The sequence below is a fragment of the Capricornis sumatraensis genome, chromosome 2 (assembly GCF_032405125.1).
Source record: "Capricornis sumatraensis isolate serow.1 chromosome 2, serow.2, whole genome shotgun sequence".
NCBI classification, from domain to species: Eukaryota; Metazoa; Chordata; class Mammalia; order Artiodactyla; family Bovidae; genus Capricornis; species Capricornis sumatraensis.
In genome coordinates, this window is record NC_091070.1 from 26,635,093 (window position 1) to 26,651,693 (window position 16,601).

Consider the following 16,601-nt stretch of genomic DNA (forward strand, 5'->3'; position numbering starts at 1 on the left):
ATTTATTCAAAAACATTATTTGAGCGCCTACAACTGCCACAGATGTAAAAAAAAAATGACAAAATCGAGTTTCTTTGCATTCTCTAACTCACTGAATTAGTGAGGAAATATGGAAGCTGGAGTACTAATCTTGTTTTTATTTGCTAGTTATTTGAACTTGGAAAGAATCCAAAAGTAATGGAAGACAAAAAGATTATCTGTAACAGTAGAACTTTAATAGTTGAAGGTGGTTTGGGAAACGTGCCAGGAATCAGCTCACACCTTTTTTATAGCCAAAGAAACCCAAGTGTGTTTAATGTTTAATCAGTTCACACCCCTCCCATCCCACCACATTGCTTCTGAGAAACTCAGGCCCAGACATAAATTACTTGCCCAAGGTCACACAGTTCCAAGATCTTTTAATTCTGAGTCTACATTTTTTCCCACAGTAGTTGGCCCGCTGAGTATCTTCTTCAAATGATAACCCCAAATTTAAAAAGTAGAAATTATTTTAATCAAAGTTTTATAACTGTATATTTTGGAGGGCTAAAAATACATGATCACAAATATGTCTTGTTAGAGAATTATGTCATCTCTAAAGCATTAATATAAATTAATAATACTCAATCTTTTACTGGGTTCTAGAGCTAAGCTACTGTGCTAAGACTATCTCATATTTTATGCCACAAGCTCATTATTCCCAGTGTACAGATGAGGAAACTGAAGCTTAGAGAAGTTATTCAAATTGCCTACGGTCACTGGATTCAATCCTAGACCCAGGATTCAATCTCTGATTTCGTTATGCCTTGGGGTCTACAAGTCCACATTTTTGACATAATTCTGGCATTCAAGTTAGCCTCTCAGTCAATGAATGTGACGGTACTTGATTTCTGTACAACATATCGCTGATTTGAGTACCAAGATCCAGTTAAAATGTAAACGAATTTTCTGGCTGTAGCAGTATTTCATGCCAAAATACTAAACCTTTAAATACTTTTCCATCAATTCTACAAATATCTGCACACACCACCCCCTTTTATAAAATGCAAAACTGCCTGGCTAAAGTGCCTAGCCTGCTAAGTCGCTTCAGTTGTGTCTGACTCTTTGCGATCCCATAGACTGTAGCCCACCAGGCTCTTCTGTCCATAGGATTTTTCAGGCAAGAACACTGGAGTGGGTTGTCATTTCCTCCTCCAGGGGATCTTCTGGACCCAAGGATCAAACCCGCATCTCTTTCGTCTCCAGAATTGGCAGGCGGGTTCATTATCACCTGAGAAGCCCCAGAGTGAAGGATCTGCCGTTTTCTGAGGTTCAAACTCAGGACCTTCAGGTTATGAGAGTGATGTGCTGCCTACTGTGCTAAGAGGGAAGATTTAGGTAAAGTGCCTGACCTAAACGCATCTGCACAAATACTAAATATGCCGCTGGGATGGTGTGGTGGCAGCTTATTTGGTGAGCCCAAATCTGCCTCAGTTTTACATCTTTAAATACTAAATATTCAAATTAGGAAGGCAGGCTGGAATATTCTGAGTCTGCCTCCTTGCTCCTCCATTTACTAACTGTACTTTTACACCCTGAATTTTGATTTTTCTTTTGTAAATGTATGGCGCATGTTAACCTACCTTATTTAATCTGAGGATTAGAGAGCAAACGCAAATGCCTTTAATGTAATAGGTAGTTAATTAATATTTGCTCTCCTCCACTTCTGTCACCCCCATAAGTTGTATCTACAGAAAAAAGAAGGGGATACTAATGGAAAGGCTGGTTCATCCTGGCAAGTGGTGAACCATGTTTAGTCTGTACTATGCTTAGTCTCCATGTAAACATCTGATGGCAAATCTTCCAGTTCTCCAGCGTGGCAGCACACATGAAGGTGTTAAAGTTCACAAGGACCTCTTGCTTGGTGATACAAAATATTGCAAACACAGAAAGCCTGTCCTCTCTGGGTGCTAGTCCAGGGATTTTGGCACATGGCTCATCAGCAACAGGGACTTACCTCTGGTGTTCGGTTGGGGCTCAGGGAAAATTCTGGGCCTTGCTCGGTGTTCAGAAGGTCTGGTTCAAGAACCTGTGCCATGGAACTATCACATGTGCTTATTTTCCCAGCTGCCTCCTGTAAAGAAAAGAATCAGAGGTTCAGAAAAGTTCCTGCCCTGAAGCTATACAAGCCCTTTCTGCACCTGCTCAGTTTACAAATCACCTGCTTACAAAAATGTCTAGACTAGTCAAGTACATTGAGGGGAAAATAGTCTGCTAATTAGGGGGAAAAAAATCAACTTCTTCAAGTTTATCTTTATTTGAAGACTTAAATCTCCAAAGCTCTGTGGTTAATGAGGAACACATAAGAAATCCAGAGAATTAGGTATTTAAATGAATTATTATGAGAATTAAACTTAAATAAGATTATGTGATAAAAGTCTTATTTTCAATAATGAAGGAAAGATGAAACTTTAAAATTTGGGAACAACTATCTTATCCAGGCGCTTCATGAAAAACATAACCAAATCTCTATCTCACTGCTAACAATGAATTCCAATTGTGTCTAATATTTAAATGTAAAAGATACACCATATTCTTGAAGAAAATATGAGTGAATCTGTTTCCATTCTAAGAGTGGGAAGGGACTTTTAAAGCTTGACAATAAAGGGAAAAAATGTTAGTATTAACAACATAAATAACATGTGCCACAAAAAGACATCATAATCTAAGTTAAAAGAGAAATAACAGATTGAGATGACATCTCGCAAACTGTTAACATCTTTAATGTATTAATTATTTTTACAAATAAATAAGGAGCACATCAACTTCTACATAGAAAATGACAAGTGGCATGGATACACGATTCATAAAAAAAGAACATGAAAGCCAATTCACACCTGAAGTGATAGACAACATTCTTAGAATATATGCAACTTAACCCACTGGCTATTTTTAACTAAGGTTGAAAATATCCAATATTAGCTTGGGGTTCATTTCCATGCATTCTGGTAGAAATAAAATTATTATCTTTCTAGAGGACAGTTTAACAATGCGTGTCACATTTTAAATGGATGTACACTTTGATCCATTTATTAGGTTAATCAAGGTTAGGCAAGGGGAAAACGAAACTTCTACAAAAGACCAGTGTGGTGGGAAAAGTATCCATATTGTAATCAACCAATCTTGACTGCTCTACTTACAAGCTGGGTGATATTGCACAGATGAACCTGGACTCTCTGAGCCTCACCTGCTTCATCTTTAAAGTGGTAACACAACCCAGCTCACTCATTCCTGTGATTAGTAAACAAGATGATATATACAAAGCACCTAGTAAGTCCTAAGAGCTCCATGGACTGAAAACAGTAACTGCTATTAGAGAGGCATGAACCAAGAACTAAAGGTAAAACTTAGATAAAACTGGGAAGGTAAGTTGGGATCATGAAAAGTCTGGAATGCCAGGCTCAGAACACTGCATTTTATTCAGTAGATAATCAGAATCTAGGGAAGACTGGAATTCAACATGAACTGCTTTAGGAAGATCCATCAGTTAAGTATAAGATGTATAAATGATTGGAGGCTACAAATCCACTTAGAAGAGTCCTCTTAAAGTCTAGGGAAGAAGTTAGCAATTGCCTGGAATAGGATGATGACAAAAATAATGGGAGAAGAAGGATGTAAAGACTGAATGGACATCACTTGAGCAGTAGCCATAAAAGGCCAGATAAATGAGGCACGTGAGATGACGCTGAAGTCTGTCTCAGATACTGATAAGACAGTTGTGTCACTGACAGATATCGAGAGATTATGAGGAAGGGTAAGATTTGAAGAAAAGTTGGTAAATGGTTTTGAGAAAACACATTCAAAAAGAGAAATGTATTTGGATGGTAGAAATGTGGAACAGATTTACAGGAAAAATCAAGACCAGAGATTTAATTTGGGAATCTGTGGCATAGAGGTGACTACAAAACTTATGAGAGGAGAAACTGCCATGAGACAAAACAGAGAAGAAAGAAGGTGGTAAACCACTGGGGGAAATGCCCACTATGACAGATGGGTAAAGAGAAGGAGCTGGAAGAGGGGCTGCAGATAGATGAGACAGGAACGTATAGAATTAATAAAGCCAGAGGAACACTGCATTTCAAGAAGGAAGGGGTTGCTACTGCTAGAGGTCAAGAAGGATCAGGACTAATAAAAGGGCACTTCAACATGCAAAATACAAATATCATGGCATCCAGTCCCATCACTTCATGGCAAATAGATGGGAAAACATGGAAACACTGATAGACTTAATTTCCCTGGGCTCCAAAGTCACTGCAGTTGGTAACTGCAGCCAAGAAATTCAAAGACGTTTGCTCCTTGGAAGAAAAGCTAAGAGCAACCTAGACAGCATATTAAAAAGCAGAGACATTACTTTGACAACAAAGGTCCATCTAGTCAAAGCTATGGTTTTTCCATTAGTCATGTATGGATGTGAAAGTTCGACCATAAAGAAAATTGAGCGCTGAAAAATTGATGCTTTTGAATTGTGGTGTTGGAGAAGACTCTTGCGAGTTCCTTGGACACCAAGGAGATCAAACCAGCTAATCCTTAAGGAAATCAACTCTTTAATACTCATTGGAAGGACTGATGCTGAAGCTGAAACTTCAATACTTTGGAAATGTAATACAAAGAACTGACTCGTTGGAAAAGACCCTGATGCTGGGAAAGACTGAAGGCAGGAGAAGGGGACAACAGAGGATGAGAGGGTTGGATGGCATCACCAACTCGAAGGACATGAGTTTGGGCAAGCTCCAGGCATTGGTAATGGACAGGGAAGCCTGGCGTGCTGCAGTCCATGGGGTCACACAGAGTTGGACACAACTGAGTGACTGAACTGAAAATTAATATCCAGAAGTCAATGGCAGTATAAATATAGCAAGGGGCAAAATCTCAATTACAAATGGAGCTAAGAAAGAGGAGCACCAACTAAAGACATTTAGCCATAAATGAAAGAGGAAGCACCATGAGACTGATCTGGAAACCAGGATCAAGAAATTCAACACATTAAAGTAGCATATTGAGGGCTTATCAGGTGGCTTAGTGGTAAAGAATCAACCCGCCAATGTCGGAGACACAGGTTTGATCCCCAATTCAGGAAGATCCCACAAGCTGCGGAGCAGCTAAGCCCATACGCCACCATTACTGAGCCTGTGCTCTAGAGCCCGCGAGCTGCCAACTACTGACCAGTGCCCAGAGCCTGGGCTCTGCACCAAGAGAAGCCAGGGCACCACTAACAGAGTGGCCCCCAATCCCTGCAACTAGAGAGAAGCCTGGGTAGCAAGGAAGACCTAGCACAGCCACAAAGAAACAAATAAATGACAAAGTAGCATAAGCAGCCCAGTACAGGACCTCAAAACGTAGAAGATAAAGCTCCTGCTTCTCATGAAACTGGGTCAGATCGATGCATAAAACTGTGATAAATTACAATAACTGAGGTTCAGAATGCTATGGGAAAACAGAGGGAAAGAACAGGGGGTTCTTGGAGGCGGTGGGAGTTGAAAAGTGCCTTTATGGATGAGTAGGAAGGAAGTCCTTAGGCAGATATGGAGAGAAGGGTACCAGTGGAGGCAGAGCAGTTTCTAAAGAGATGGTCTGGGCTTTGGGAGGGATAGGGCAATGGGGGAAGGAACTTGTTAGGGAAGGGAAATCTGAACACTTCTGAGGTAGAGAGGAAAGGACACAACCAAGAGGCAGAGATTGAAGATGCTGGCATAAGTGTCCCCATGCCAACTATCAAAGAAAGGGCTGGCCTGGGAGCTGGGCAGGGTCAGCCCTAGTCAGGAGGCAGGTGACGGGGGGAAGTGTGGATCATAAAGATGCAGAGATCCTTTAGAAGCAAGGGAAAAACATCGTCTTCACATCAGCATGAAATGATTTTCTAATGTGAGTGCATTTGCCCTCTATTTTGAGAGACTGAAGAAGTTTATAAGTTCACAAGGAGCAAAAAGTTGTTATTCATTCACTAAGTCAAGTCTGACTCTTAGTGACCCCATGGCCTGCAGCACACCAGACTTCTCTGTCCTCCAATATTTTCCGGTTTGCTCAAATTCATGTCCATTGAGTTGGTGATGCTATCTAACCATCTCACCCTCTGCTGCTCCCTTCTCTTTTTGCCTTTAATCTTTCCTAGCATCAGGGTCTTTTCCCATAAGTTGGTTCTTTGCATGGCCAAAGTATTCAGCTTTAGCTGCAGTCTTTCCAATAAATATTCAGGGTTGATTTCCTTTAGCATTGATTGATTTGATCTCCCTGCTGTCCAAAGGACTCGCTTCAAGAGTCTTCTCCAGCCCCACGATTAGAAAGCATCAGTTCTTTGATGCTCAGCCTTTACAGTCCAACTCTCATATCTATACATGACAACTGGAAAAACCATAGCTTTGCCTCTAAGAACCTTTGTCAGCAAAGTGATGTCTCTGCTTTTAAATATGCTGTCTAGGTTTGTCAAAGCTTCCTTCCAAAGAACAAGCACATTTGAATTTCATGGTTGCAGTCAACCATCTGCAGTGATTTTGGAACCCATGAAAATAAAATCTGTCACTGCTTCCACTTTATCCTCTTCTATTTGCCATGAATTGATGGGATTGATGCCAAGAGCTTAATTTTTCACATGTTGAGTTTCAAGCCAGCTTTTTCGCTCTCCTCTTTCATCCTCAACAAGAGGCTCTTTAGTTCCTCTTCACTCTGTCATTAGGGTGGTGTCATCTGCATATATGAGGTTGGTTGGTATTTCTCCCAGCAATCTTGATTCCAGCTTGTGATTCACCCAGTCTAGCATCTCACATGATGTACTCTGCATATAAGTTAAATAAGCAGGATAACAATATACAGCCTTGACATACTCTTTTCCCAATTTTTTTAACCAGTCCATTGTTCCATGTTCAGTTTTAACTGTTGCTACTTGACCTGCATACAGATTTCTTAGGAGACAGGTAAGCTCTGGTACTTGCATCTCTTTAAGAATTTTCCACAGTTTGTTGTGATCCACACAGTCAAAGCCTTCAGTGTAGTCAATGAAGCAGAAGCAAGAGCAAAAAGACTTATTTCATTAATTTATCTTCCACACTGCTTTGTTCAAAAAGAGAATTCTCACCCTCAACTGCTACCCCCAAAAGAGGCATGTTAAATGCTTTAGCCATGTTGGTCAACCTTTTAGCTGCTCCTTTAACTGTTTTTTTTTTCAGTTTGGATTTTCACTTGAGTTTTCCTCAGGTATGTACTTACAGGCTCCCTTAGTGGCTCAGTGGTAAAGAATCCACCTGCCAATACAGGAGACGTGGGTTTGATCCCTGGATCAGAAGACTCCCTGGAGAAAGAAGTGGCAACCACACCAGTATTCTTGCCTGGAAAATCCCATGAAGAGGAGCCTAGTGGGCTATAGTCCACAGGGTCACAAGAGTCAGACATGACTTAGGGACTCAGTAATAACATTATCACTGAGCTCACAAAAGAAATGCAACTAATACTCAGCTGTCTTTGCTTTGTGCAGAGGTAGCGCTAAGAAGTTTAAAAAATTTCAACCCATATAGATTCCCTCCTGAAACATTCTTTCAAACAAGAAACTCTTTGCTTTGACTTGCTATCCCTGCCCATCCCCACCCCCAAGAAATGTGACCCGCACAGTATTACCTGAATGATTGTTCCAGAGGACGAGGATGCCCTGTCCTCCTCCACGTCCTTGTCGTATTTCCAGAGTAAAGACGGGAACCCGGAAGACGGCTCTGCTTTCTTATCTCCACTCTAACACAGCAATCAATTGATTAGCAGAGGGAGGTGATTTCCTACCATCATAACAGCATCCTCCTTATCTCTTTTATGTAACACTCAGCTTACCAGGCAGTATAATTGCAGTCCTTCATTCCACCCCCTCCTCCCCTTTCCCCGCTATTTATCATTGATTTCTTTGGCTAACTACATCACAGGAGTCCAAATGTGGTTGCTCTTCCTAAAGCCAAAAAAATATTCTTAAAGTTGGGAGTCAGTTCACGTCCTACAAAGGGGACCTTTAAAACAGCACTTTAGGAATTTCATCTGCTTTGGTAAATGTAATCTCAAAGGCTCTTTAACAACATGTATTTTTTTGACCGATGTCAAAGACAAACAATGATTATAAACATATCAGCTCAGAGGCAAATACAGGTCTCGAATTAGAATCATACTGAAATGTACTCTTATCTTGGCTCTAGCACCTCCTTCATTTTCAAAATTTTCTCTGCTATGAAGAGATAGAATCAGATCACAAAGCTGTCTGACGGTCAGAGTATATAAGCCTCACTCCTCCTCATCCGACCACTCAGCCCCACGTGTCCCAGTGATATAGTGAAGGACTACAGGCTATTCTGTGTGACCGTGGAGCTACTGAGCAATCTATGAAATGTGCAGGAAGAATGTCTGCTCATTACGTAGGCGACATTAAAAACCGTCAATTGCTGCAATTTTCTTCCCTTTGGCTCAGACCCATTACTGCTTTAGTTCTTAAAGTATGAAATGGAAATTGATATAATGAGAAAACTGGTAAAGGTCTCATTCAACCAGTTCTGATAGGAGTAGTAACATAGTAGGGTTAGTTGCTAACACCGTTCTTCGTGTCCTTGGCAGTGCTGTCTGACTGCAAAAGTAATTCAAATATGGAAAGATAAAGCTACCAGGAGTGCCAGCCAAACAGCAAACTCTCAAAACTCCAGAGAAAGTACTCAGAAGTCAGGATATGACAAAGAGCTTCATCTTCTCCCTTCTGCCAACAAGTGTGTCTGAATTACATTTATCCCACTCCAGCCTGAAGTAGGTGTAGATGCGCTTAAACATTAATAACATAAGATAACTACTTCAGTCACCCTTACAAAATACTGGCATCGAATTTAAAAAATCCTTATGTTTCCATTCATTTTAAGATCTTCTCATTGACCTTTTAGAGATTACGCTTCTAACAAACTTGAATGAGAAAATCATTTTCCTTACTTCACTCTTCAGAGAGCTCTCTTCTGCCTCTTCCTCGAGTGCTGGCAGGAAGGACACAGAACCCGTTCTGTTCAACTGAAAGGCACAGCACAAAGACCTGCGGCTGGGTTGCTGTTCAACGTCATCAGGATCCCGGTTCGGCTGCTTTTTTATGTAGCTAATTTTTTTACTCACTTTATCCAGGATGCCCACCCACACAAGTAGCCTCTGGGTTTAGCAACTCTCAACTCATCCAGCCAAATATCATGACTCGGTCAAATCTTAGATCCCTTCCATTTGCATTGCCTTCTGTGGCCCCTCATCAAACAATTCAAGAATGTGATTCACTGATGTAGATTCAAAGTGGGCTTTGAGAGGTGCTGGGCCCATTTCTTAGTTTGCAATGGGCTCACAGCTTGGTAGGAAGACACTTCAAAGGGTGGCTGCCACCCACCCACCCATGGGATTTCATAAGCACCTTCTTAGGTAACTTGGGCATAAGAATTCTGGATTGAGTCCAGCACAGACACACCCTGAGAATTAATATTCACTTGTGACTATCTCAGGCAGAGTATTTCCGTTTGAATAAATTCCTTTTCTATAGGCCATAAATATAGAGGCCATAGGTTTTCCAGATGAAAAATACTACCAATTTAAAGCTTTTGTGGAATGTGGGACCATTGTTAACTATAGCCATACCCACCTTCCACTCAGAAGCATCCTTCTCAGCCCCTGCATTCTCCTCGGATGCCCCGACTGACACCTCTTCCTGTTCTAACTCTTGCTGTTTTTGTTGTAAATGCTGGTGAAGGTTTAGTATGGCAGCCTTCAAGTCCACCAGCAGGTCTTCTTTCTTCTGGTTCAAGCTCAGAATCTGCTTTTCCATATCTTCAATTTCTCCCTATGCAGAAAGAATGTTTGCATTGGTTTGGGATGTCTGATGCCTTTGCCACAGAAGCCTGCTGCATTTGGTGCAAGGCCTGAAGTTTTTTCTACGCTGCGAGCTTGCCCAGCTATGAACTAGTCCCTGATACAGCATAGTTCCCTTCCCTCCGGTCGTTTCTAAATGATCCAGGGAGGGTTTATGATCTCCCTTCTAAGATGCCTTAGCCTCACCTGACACCCTGTCAATCAATTGCTGGGGGTCAAGTGGTGGCTCAGAAATCTGTAACAAGCCCCATGGGTGACCATGGGGTATAGCCAGGGTTGCCTCACCTCAGTGGCCATAGGACTGACCAGCCAGAATCCACAGGGGGTAAAGAACCACACTTTAACAAACTTCCAGAAGATTTGTATGCAGACTAACATTTGGGAACCAGAGAGAAAACGAGGCTAGAAATCTCACACTTTTATTGTCACTTTTGAAGCCTTCTTTAGTTTTACTAAATTCATTTGCTTTTTTTCTTATAGCCAAAGCTTCCTACCATATGGGAATAAATAAGCAGATAAAGGTGCTGTGAAGTGTAATTTGTTATGGGAATGATGAAGAGATGATTCCAAGCTTTATAAGGTTAAAAAATGTGTGACTGATATGTGGGAATAAAATGTCATACATGGGCAGTAGAAGTGCAGACGCCCACTGTCTGTCTAAGAGGATTACAGAGTCATAGAATCCTGGATTTGGACATCCTCCTCTCCAGTACTCTGAAAGGCATCATTCAAAGCCTGAGCTGTATCAGAAGACAGCCCTGCTCCTTTTTAGCAGAACTTCATGTACTGAAATTTTGTTCCTAACATATTCTTTAAACCCTGTGTTCATTCATTCCTTTTTTCCTTATTTCTTCTTTCCATCCATCTATCCTAGAGACATTGATAGAATCATCTTTTTTTTTTTTTTTTTTAGAGACAGAGAAACTCCACCTATGAGTGAAAGTTCTGAAGTCCAGAGAAAGAAGGTGATTCGTCCAGAGCTGCAGCCAGTGACAGAGCACAGACCTGGACTTCTGACACCCAGCCCCCATGACTCCAGTGCTACCGCACACGTTCTGACACCATACCCCTATTCTGTCTAAAGAGAAACTTCTTGCCATCGCTTTGGGAAATGATAACTTAATTCAATCTGAGTTGGCTGTGGTGTGTGTCCCTTTTCAATAAGCACTAAACTTCAGAGGTACAGTGCCTCCCAACAGACATAACACTACAGCCGTTAGAACAGCACTTAGAGAAACAGACCAGTCTCCAGAGCCACTGGCATTATGGAGGCAGAGAAGGGCACAAAGCTGCCATTCTCAAAGCGGCATTTGCAAACCCCAGGAGGTCTGCACTCTATGAGGTCAAGATCATTTTCATAATAATACCAAAATGTTACTGGCCTTTCTCACTGTGTTGACAGTACATCACATTCACTGTGTGATGTAGTAAAAGCTGCTGCTGCTGCTGCTAGGTTGCTTCAGTCGTGTCCGACTCTGTGCGACCCCAGAGACGGCAATGGTGGGTAAAACTACTGATGTCTGGTAGGAACCAAGGCAGAAACATCAACTGTATTAGCATTACTAGATGCTTCATATCTAGTAATTTAGCATCATACTAAATTTAGTAATTTAGTATCATGAATTTAACTGTACAAAAAGCCAACTTCAGTTAAGAATATCCTTGATAAAGAACATGTATTTTTAATACTCTGTTTGACAAAGTGGGAAGCCTGCATAAAGCACTTCTGTTGTACACCAAAGTTTAATGGTTGAGGAAAAGCACTCCTGTGATTAAGTTTCAAACTGACCTATCCATTTTTTTTTCATAGAATACTATTTTTACTTGAAAAAAAGACAGTTGTTAAACTATACATACATATGTATATAATACACATAAAGATTTTTCTGAAGAGGTAACATCTGTAGATGTTAATAAATGTGAATTCTTTAATATTGGCTACTGGGATGTGTCATCATTTGGAGGATCTACATAACAAGTCAAATACGTGTTTTCCAAATGATCAAACATGATGTTATAAAATGATGCATGGCTGGAGATCCATTCCAAGTAGAAGACAGACTGATGGATTTTAATGTAAGAGTATGAAAGTTCACTGACATGGCTCCAAATTCCATTTCACAATGAACCTGTGAGTGATTCTACTTGTCAGAGTTTAGTGTTGTTTCAAAGGATGTCCAAAATTATTCAAAAGCATTATTAAAATATTTCTCTTCCAATGTATGTGTCTTTGAGAGGTTGGATCATCTTTATATGCCTCACACAAAACTACATATCTCAAAAGATTGAATGCAGAACCAGGTGAGAATCTAGCTGTCTTCTAGAAAGCCAGATCCTCATTAGATTTGCAAAAATGCAAAACAATGTCACTCTTCTCACTATATTTTTTCCTGTAAAATATAATTTCCATTAATATTTAAGGGTTTACTATCACTCTTTTAAAATAATAGATATATTTACTTTTCTGAGCTTTAATATTCATAAAAGCTCTTTGGAGTTCTTGAATTTTTTAATGTAAAGGGAAATTTGACACTTTTATAATACTGAATCACTAACACATTGAGTCTGCCTTATTGAGTCCAACACTTAATAGCTTGTGTCATCTTAGACTTCCCTGTACTACACTTTAGACATTAAAGAATTTGCCTTATGACTTGTAGAAAGAAAGCGGTATAATCTGGTTTTGAATACCACAGCAACTGCTTGCCTACACCAACTTGATGGCAATAGAGAGGTAACATGCAAACCATTGTACCTGGGCCTGTAGGACATTGTTAATTATGGCATATGGTAAGACTGCTTAGTATATGGAAGTCCTTATTACAACAGCATTCAGTCTTTACCTCTAAAGCCCAGCCTGATCCCTATGTCAGAATGCTAGCTGGGAAGTCAGGTTGTCCAAATACTGTGTGTTATATCAGCTTCTTTGGTACCAGCCAAATGTACCAAGTTCAGGCTAAAGACACTTGAAGAGACTTCCATTATGATAATTAAATAATAACCTATTTAATGAAATAGGCATAGAAAGTAATCATATACATCAAATACCTTCAATTGAAAGAGAGAAGTAGGAAATAAACTGTATCATCAAAAAGGTTTCTAGATACCAACAGCTTAGAAGTGAATGAACTGCTGGACAAATGAGTGAGACAAATGAAATGAAAGAAACATACCTGTACTTGTGACAGGTTGGCAGCTGGGTCTGTTGACATATGTTCATGGGAGAATTCAGCTGGATAATTATTTAAGATCTGCTTCAATTTTTCTATTTCTTCATTGCATTCATTTGTCTGTTTTATGACTATCTATAAAATAAACCCCCAAGAAGAATCTGTTACAATCTAACAACTAGACCAATGGGTTCCTTTCAATACCTATCCCTGTTCCAAACTCCAATCAGTTCTATCAAATACACAACTACGCAGTTTTTAATAGGGAATGGTAGTCTAAACATAGAGAACAACATGTGCAAACCTGGCACCTGACCGACTTGCTCTACTAGATGCCAGAGCACCTTGGGCAATGCTGGGAGTTGAATTAGACATACATTTGCTCTTAAGTTATCCCAGTGTAATGGGCTTATTCTGGGAAGCATTTGATAGCATGTAAACAAAGTGGCAATGGCAGCCCACTCCAGTACTCTTGCCTGGAAAATCCCATGGATGGAGGAGCCTGGTAGGCTGCAGTCCATGAGGTCGCTAAGAGTCGGACATGACTGAGCGACTTCACTTTCACTTTTCACTTTCATGCACTGGAGAAGGAAATGGCAACCCACTCCAGTGTTCTTGCCTGGAGAATCCCAGGGGCGAGGGAGCCTGGTGGGCTGCCGCCTATGGGGTCGCACAGAGTTGGATATGACTGAAGCAACTTAGCAGCAGCAGCAGCAGACAAAGTGACTAAGTTTTATGAAATTACTGATAGTCATGTAAGACATTTAATACATATCCCCTGTCATATTTCTACACAAAGAGGTGACAATCCTAACTGAGAATGGAAAGGACAAGTGATTTGAGAAATGATAGATTTTCCTGGTACAGACACATCCTCACCTGGTACTCTTTGAGATCTGTGATGTATGTTTTTATGGTAAGAGGTTGAGGCTTGAGAGTTTGAAGAATAAGGCAGACCAGAACAATATCTGGAATCTGGTGTTAAGAGCTTGAACCTACCAGTGTGCTAAATGATACAATCAAAGTGTGATGAAAGTCAAAGAAATGGACTTGAAAAGAAAGTCTGGCTATTTCCTTGGTATGCTTCACAATGAAACTAAATGCCTTTTGAAATTACAAAGTTTCTGGTCAACACAGAATTCTCCCTTATATTTTCTTTAACATTTAACTATAATTTTAGCCACAGGCTGGAAATGAATAACTATGTTCACTGCACACACCTGTTTCCCAGCCCTCAGTAATGAGCTACATCCCATTACTCCCCTCAAAAGTAATTTTTCTTATTTTCTACAATGAGAGCACTTACAATATCTAACTAGAAATTAAAAGAAATGCACCATATTCTATGATTTTCATTACTATCAGTTTACGTAGCTTTGAAATACCTGAGAAGATATCTGATTTCCACTAACACAATAAGATGGAAAATTTTAGCAGCACAGCTTGATATCTAACTTGGTACAAAACCTAATTTCCTCTTCTATTTCCCCCTTTTATCTTGTGAAGGAGTCATTTTAAAGCATAGTCAGGACTGTTATTTTCTTTTTCTAACCGAGAGACCAATAAAAAACAAAAAGATGAAAAATAGATCAAACTTTCTATCATTGCTTTTTGTTTTCTCTTTATATTATTAAAAAAAAAAAGTACATTAAGTGCCAGATCTTTTTTCTCCCTGTGGGTGTTAGGAAATAACGTCACCAGATCAGTAGCTAGGCCAGAGAGACTGTGAGCTAAGACTCAAACCAGAGATACAATATCCTCAAATCTTAGGAGAACAGAGTGATCACCAAATGTGAATGAAACTGAAGAGGGAGAAAGAGATAGCAGTTTTCTTTCTATAACCAGGGGATAAGTGGGAAGGAGGAAAAATCACTTTTTCTCCTACTCTGACCCCCTAATCAACAACAGTAGGCAGAATGTGAGAGTCTACCAAGAGGGTTGAAAAGTCCGTGGCTCTTTCAGGAACTTTTTTCCTATAGGAGTGGTTGTTGATTTAGGAACACAAACCAAATGGGGTCGCAAAGAGTCAGACACGACTGAGTGACTGAACTGAACTGAACTGAACCAAAGTAAAATGCAACTTCTATCTATTCTTTGGCTTGAGATCAATCAAAATGTAAGAATAAAAAGAAAGCCCTCAGGGAGAGGCTAGAAGATGCCATCAGTTAGAAAGAAGAGACTCTAATATGAAGACTACTACTAGGAGGCGAGAAACCCAAATTTTTTTCTTATTTGTACATAAATTAATCCTAACACATGTTAACTCTGGTATTTTATCAAATCACCTAATCTTTGGACACTAGTCTCCTAACGTGTAAAAATAAAATGGCAAAGTGCCTACTTCACCTGCATCATGTTGGTAATAAAATGAAATGATTAAAAGGAAAGCAACTGAGATGTATAAAGAGATTAGTGTTGGGTCCGTCAGCCTCATGTGACTGCAAGTGCACTATGCAGGTTGACTCTTTTCCCAGAGCATTTTACCCATGTAGATCTTTGATTATTAAAGAACGGAATGAAACAGACCATAACTATGCTTCAATGTCTTCAACCAGAACAAGGGTAAGAGCTAAGAAAAAATCATGTTAGTTCCATCTGAACAATAAAATACTCTCTTATATCAATGCTGGCTCCTGGATAATAATACTGGAAGAGACCAAAAAGAATCAACACAGGCAGTGTCTTACTGTCATGGGAATTTGATCGACTCAACCTTTAAAACTGAAAACAAAACCAGCTTTTGCTGAACATTTTCATCCAACAGGCTGGCTGTCATCATAAGCCACTCACCTTTAACAATTCATTTTGTTCCTGAGTCACGTTTTCCAACAGTTTTATGTCTTGTAAAAGCCTATTTGTCCGCTGAAACACAGGCAGAGGTTTCATTCCTGTCTGGGGTAACCTCAGTTCCACTTGGTAAGACACGATTTCAGCAATGGTTTTCTTCATGGGACGTATATTTTCCAGTATCACCTTAGATAAACATGGTACACAAGTGGGGGACAAAAAGGCCACTCTTAAATCAATTAAAAATTAAACTTTTGTCCTTATAGTTTTGAAACAGTTTCTTAGCTCAGGTTGAAAAGAACTAATATTACTTGTGATCTGGTAGTTAGGGGGTGTCAGGAAAGAATGCCTGGGGCAAAAGTACCCTCCAGCACAACATGACGCATTTGGACAGCCTTTCCTTCCTTCTCCCCTCCCACCTCTGTCTGTAGAACCATTGTTTTGCTTTCTGTGTTGTCGCCAGGCAGTGAGCCATGTAAGGTAGGTACTGCCCCCTTACAAACTCTCACAGCAACTGCACCCAGCACAGGGCTTCCCACTAACAGACCCTCAAAAAATGCTTACTGCACTGAAGGGATAACTATCCTGTCAAATTTCTTACGTCTCAAAAGTATACTTCTATTTCACTTTAATGACATCCTGTCCATAGAAATCTGGGTTTCCATAGGGAATAAATTACAAGAGCATATTCACTTTACTAAGCATTTCATATACATTATTTCCTCTAATGTTCATAACTGTCCTAGGAGGCAGAGATCAAAACAGGTAAGGAAATTGGGTTCA

At 40.1% G+C, this 16,601-nt stretch overlaps 1 protein-coding gene across 1 annotated transcript in view; it reads right to left on the reverse strand.

Annotated features, from left to right (window-relative positions):
- SYNE2 (spectrin repeat containing nuclear envelope protein 2) overlaps positions 1-16,601 on the reverse strand; it is a 271,450-nt gene that overhangs the window by 103,280 nt on the left and 151,569 nt on the right. The window contains exons 59-64 of the mRNA XM_068963775.1: positions 15,822-16,004; positions 13,035-13,166; positions 9,635-9,832; positions 8,953-9,027; positions 7,624-7,734; positions 1,976-2,092 (exon numbers count right to left, since the gene is read on the reverse strand). Coding sequence (XP_068819876.1) covers positions 1,976-2,092; positions 7,624-7,734; positions 8,953-9,027; positions 9,635-9,832; positions 13,035-13,166; positions 15,822-16,004 — 816 coding nt within the window. The remainder of the gene's footprint in view (positions 1-1,975; positions 2,093-7,623; positions 7,735-8,952; positions 9,028-9,634; positions 9,833-13,034; positions 13,167-15,821; positions 16,005-16,601) is intronic.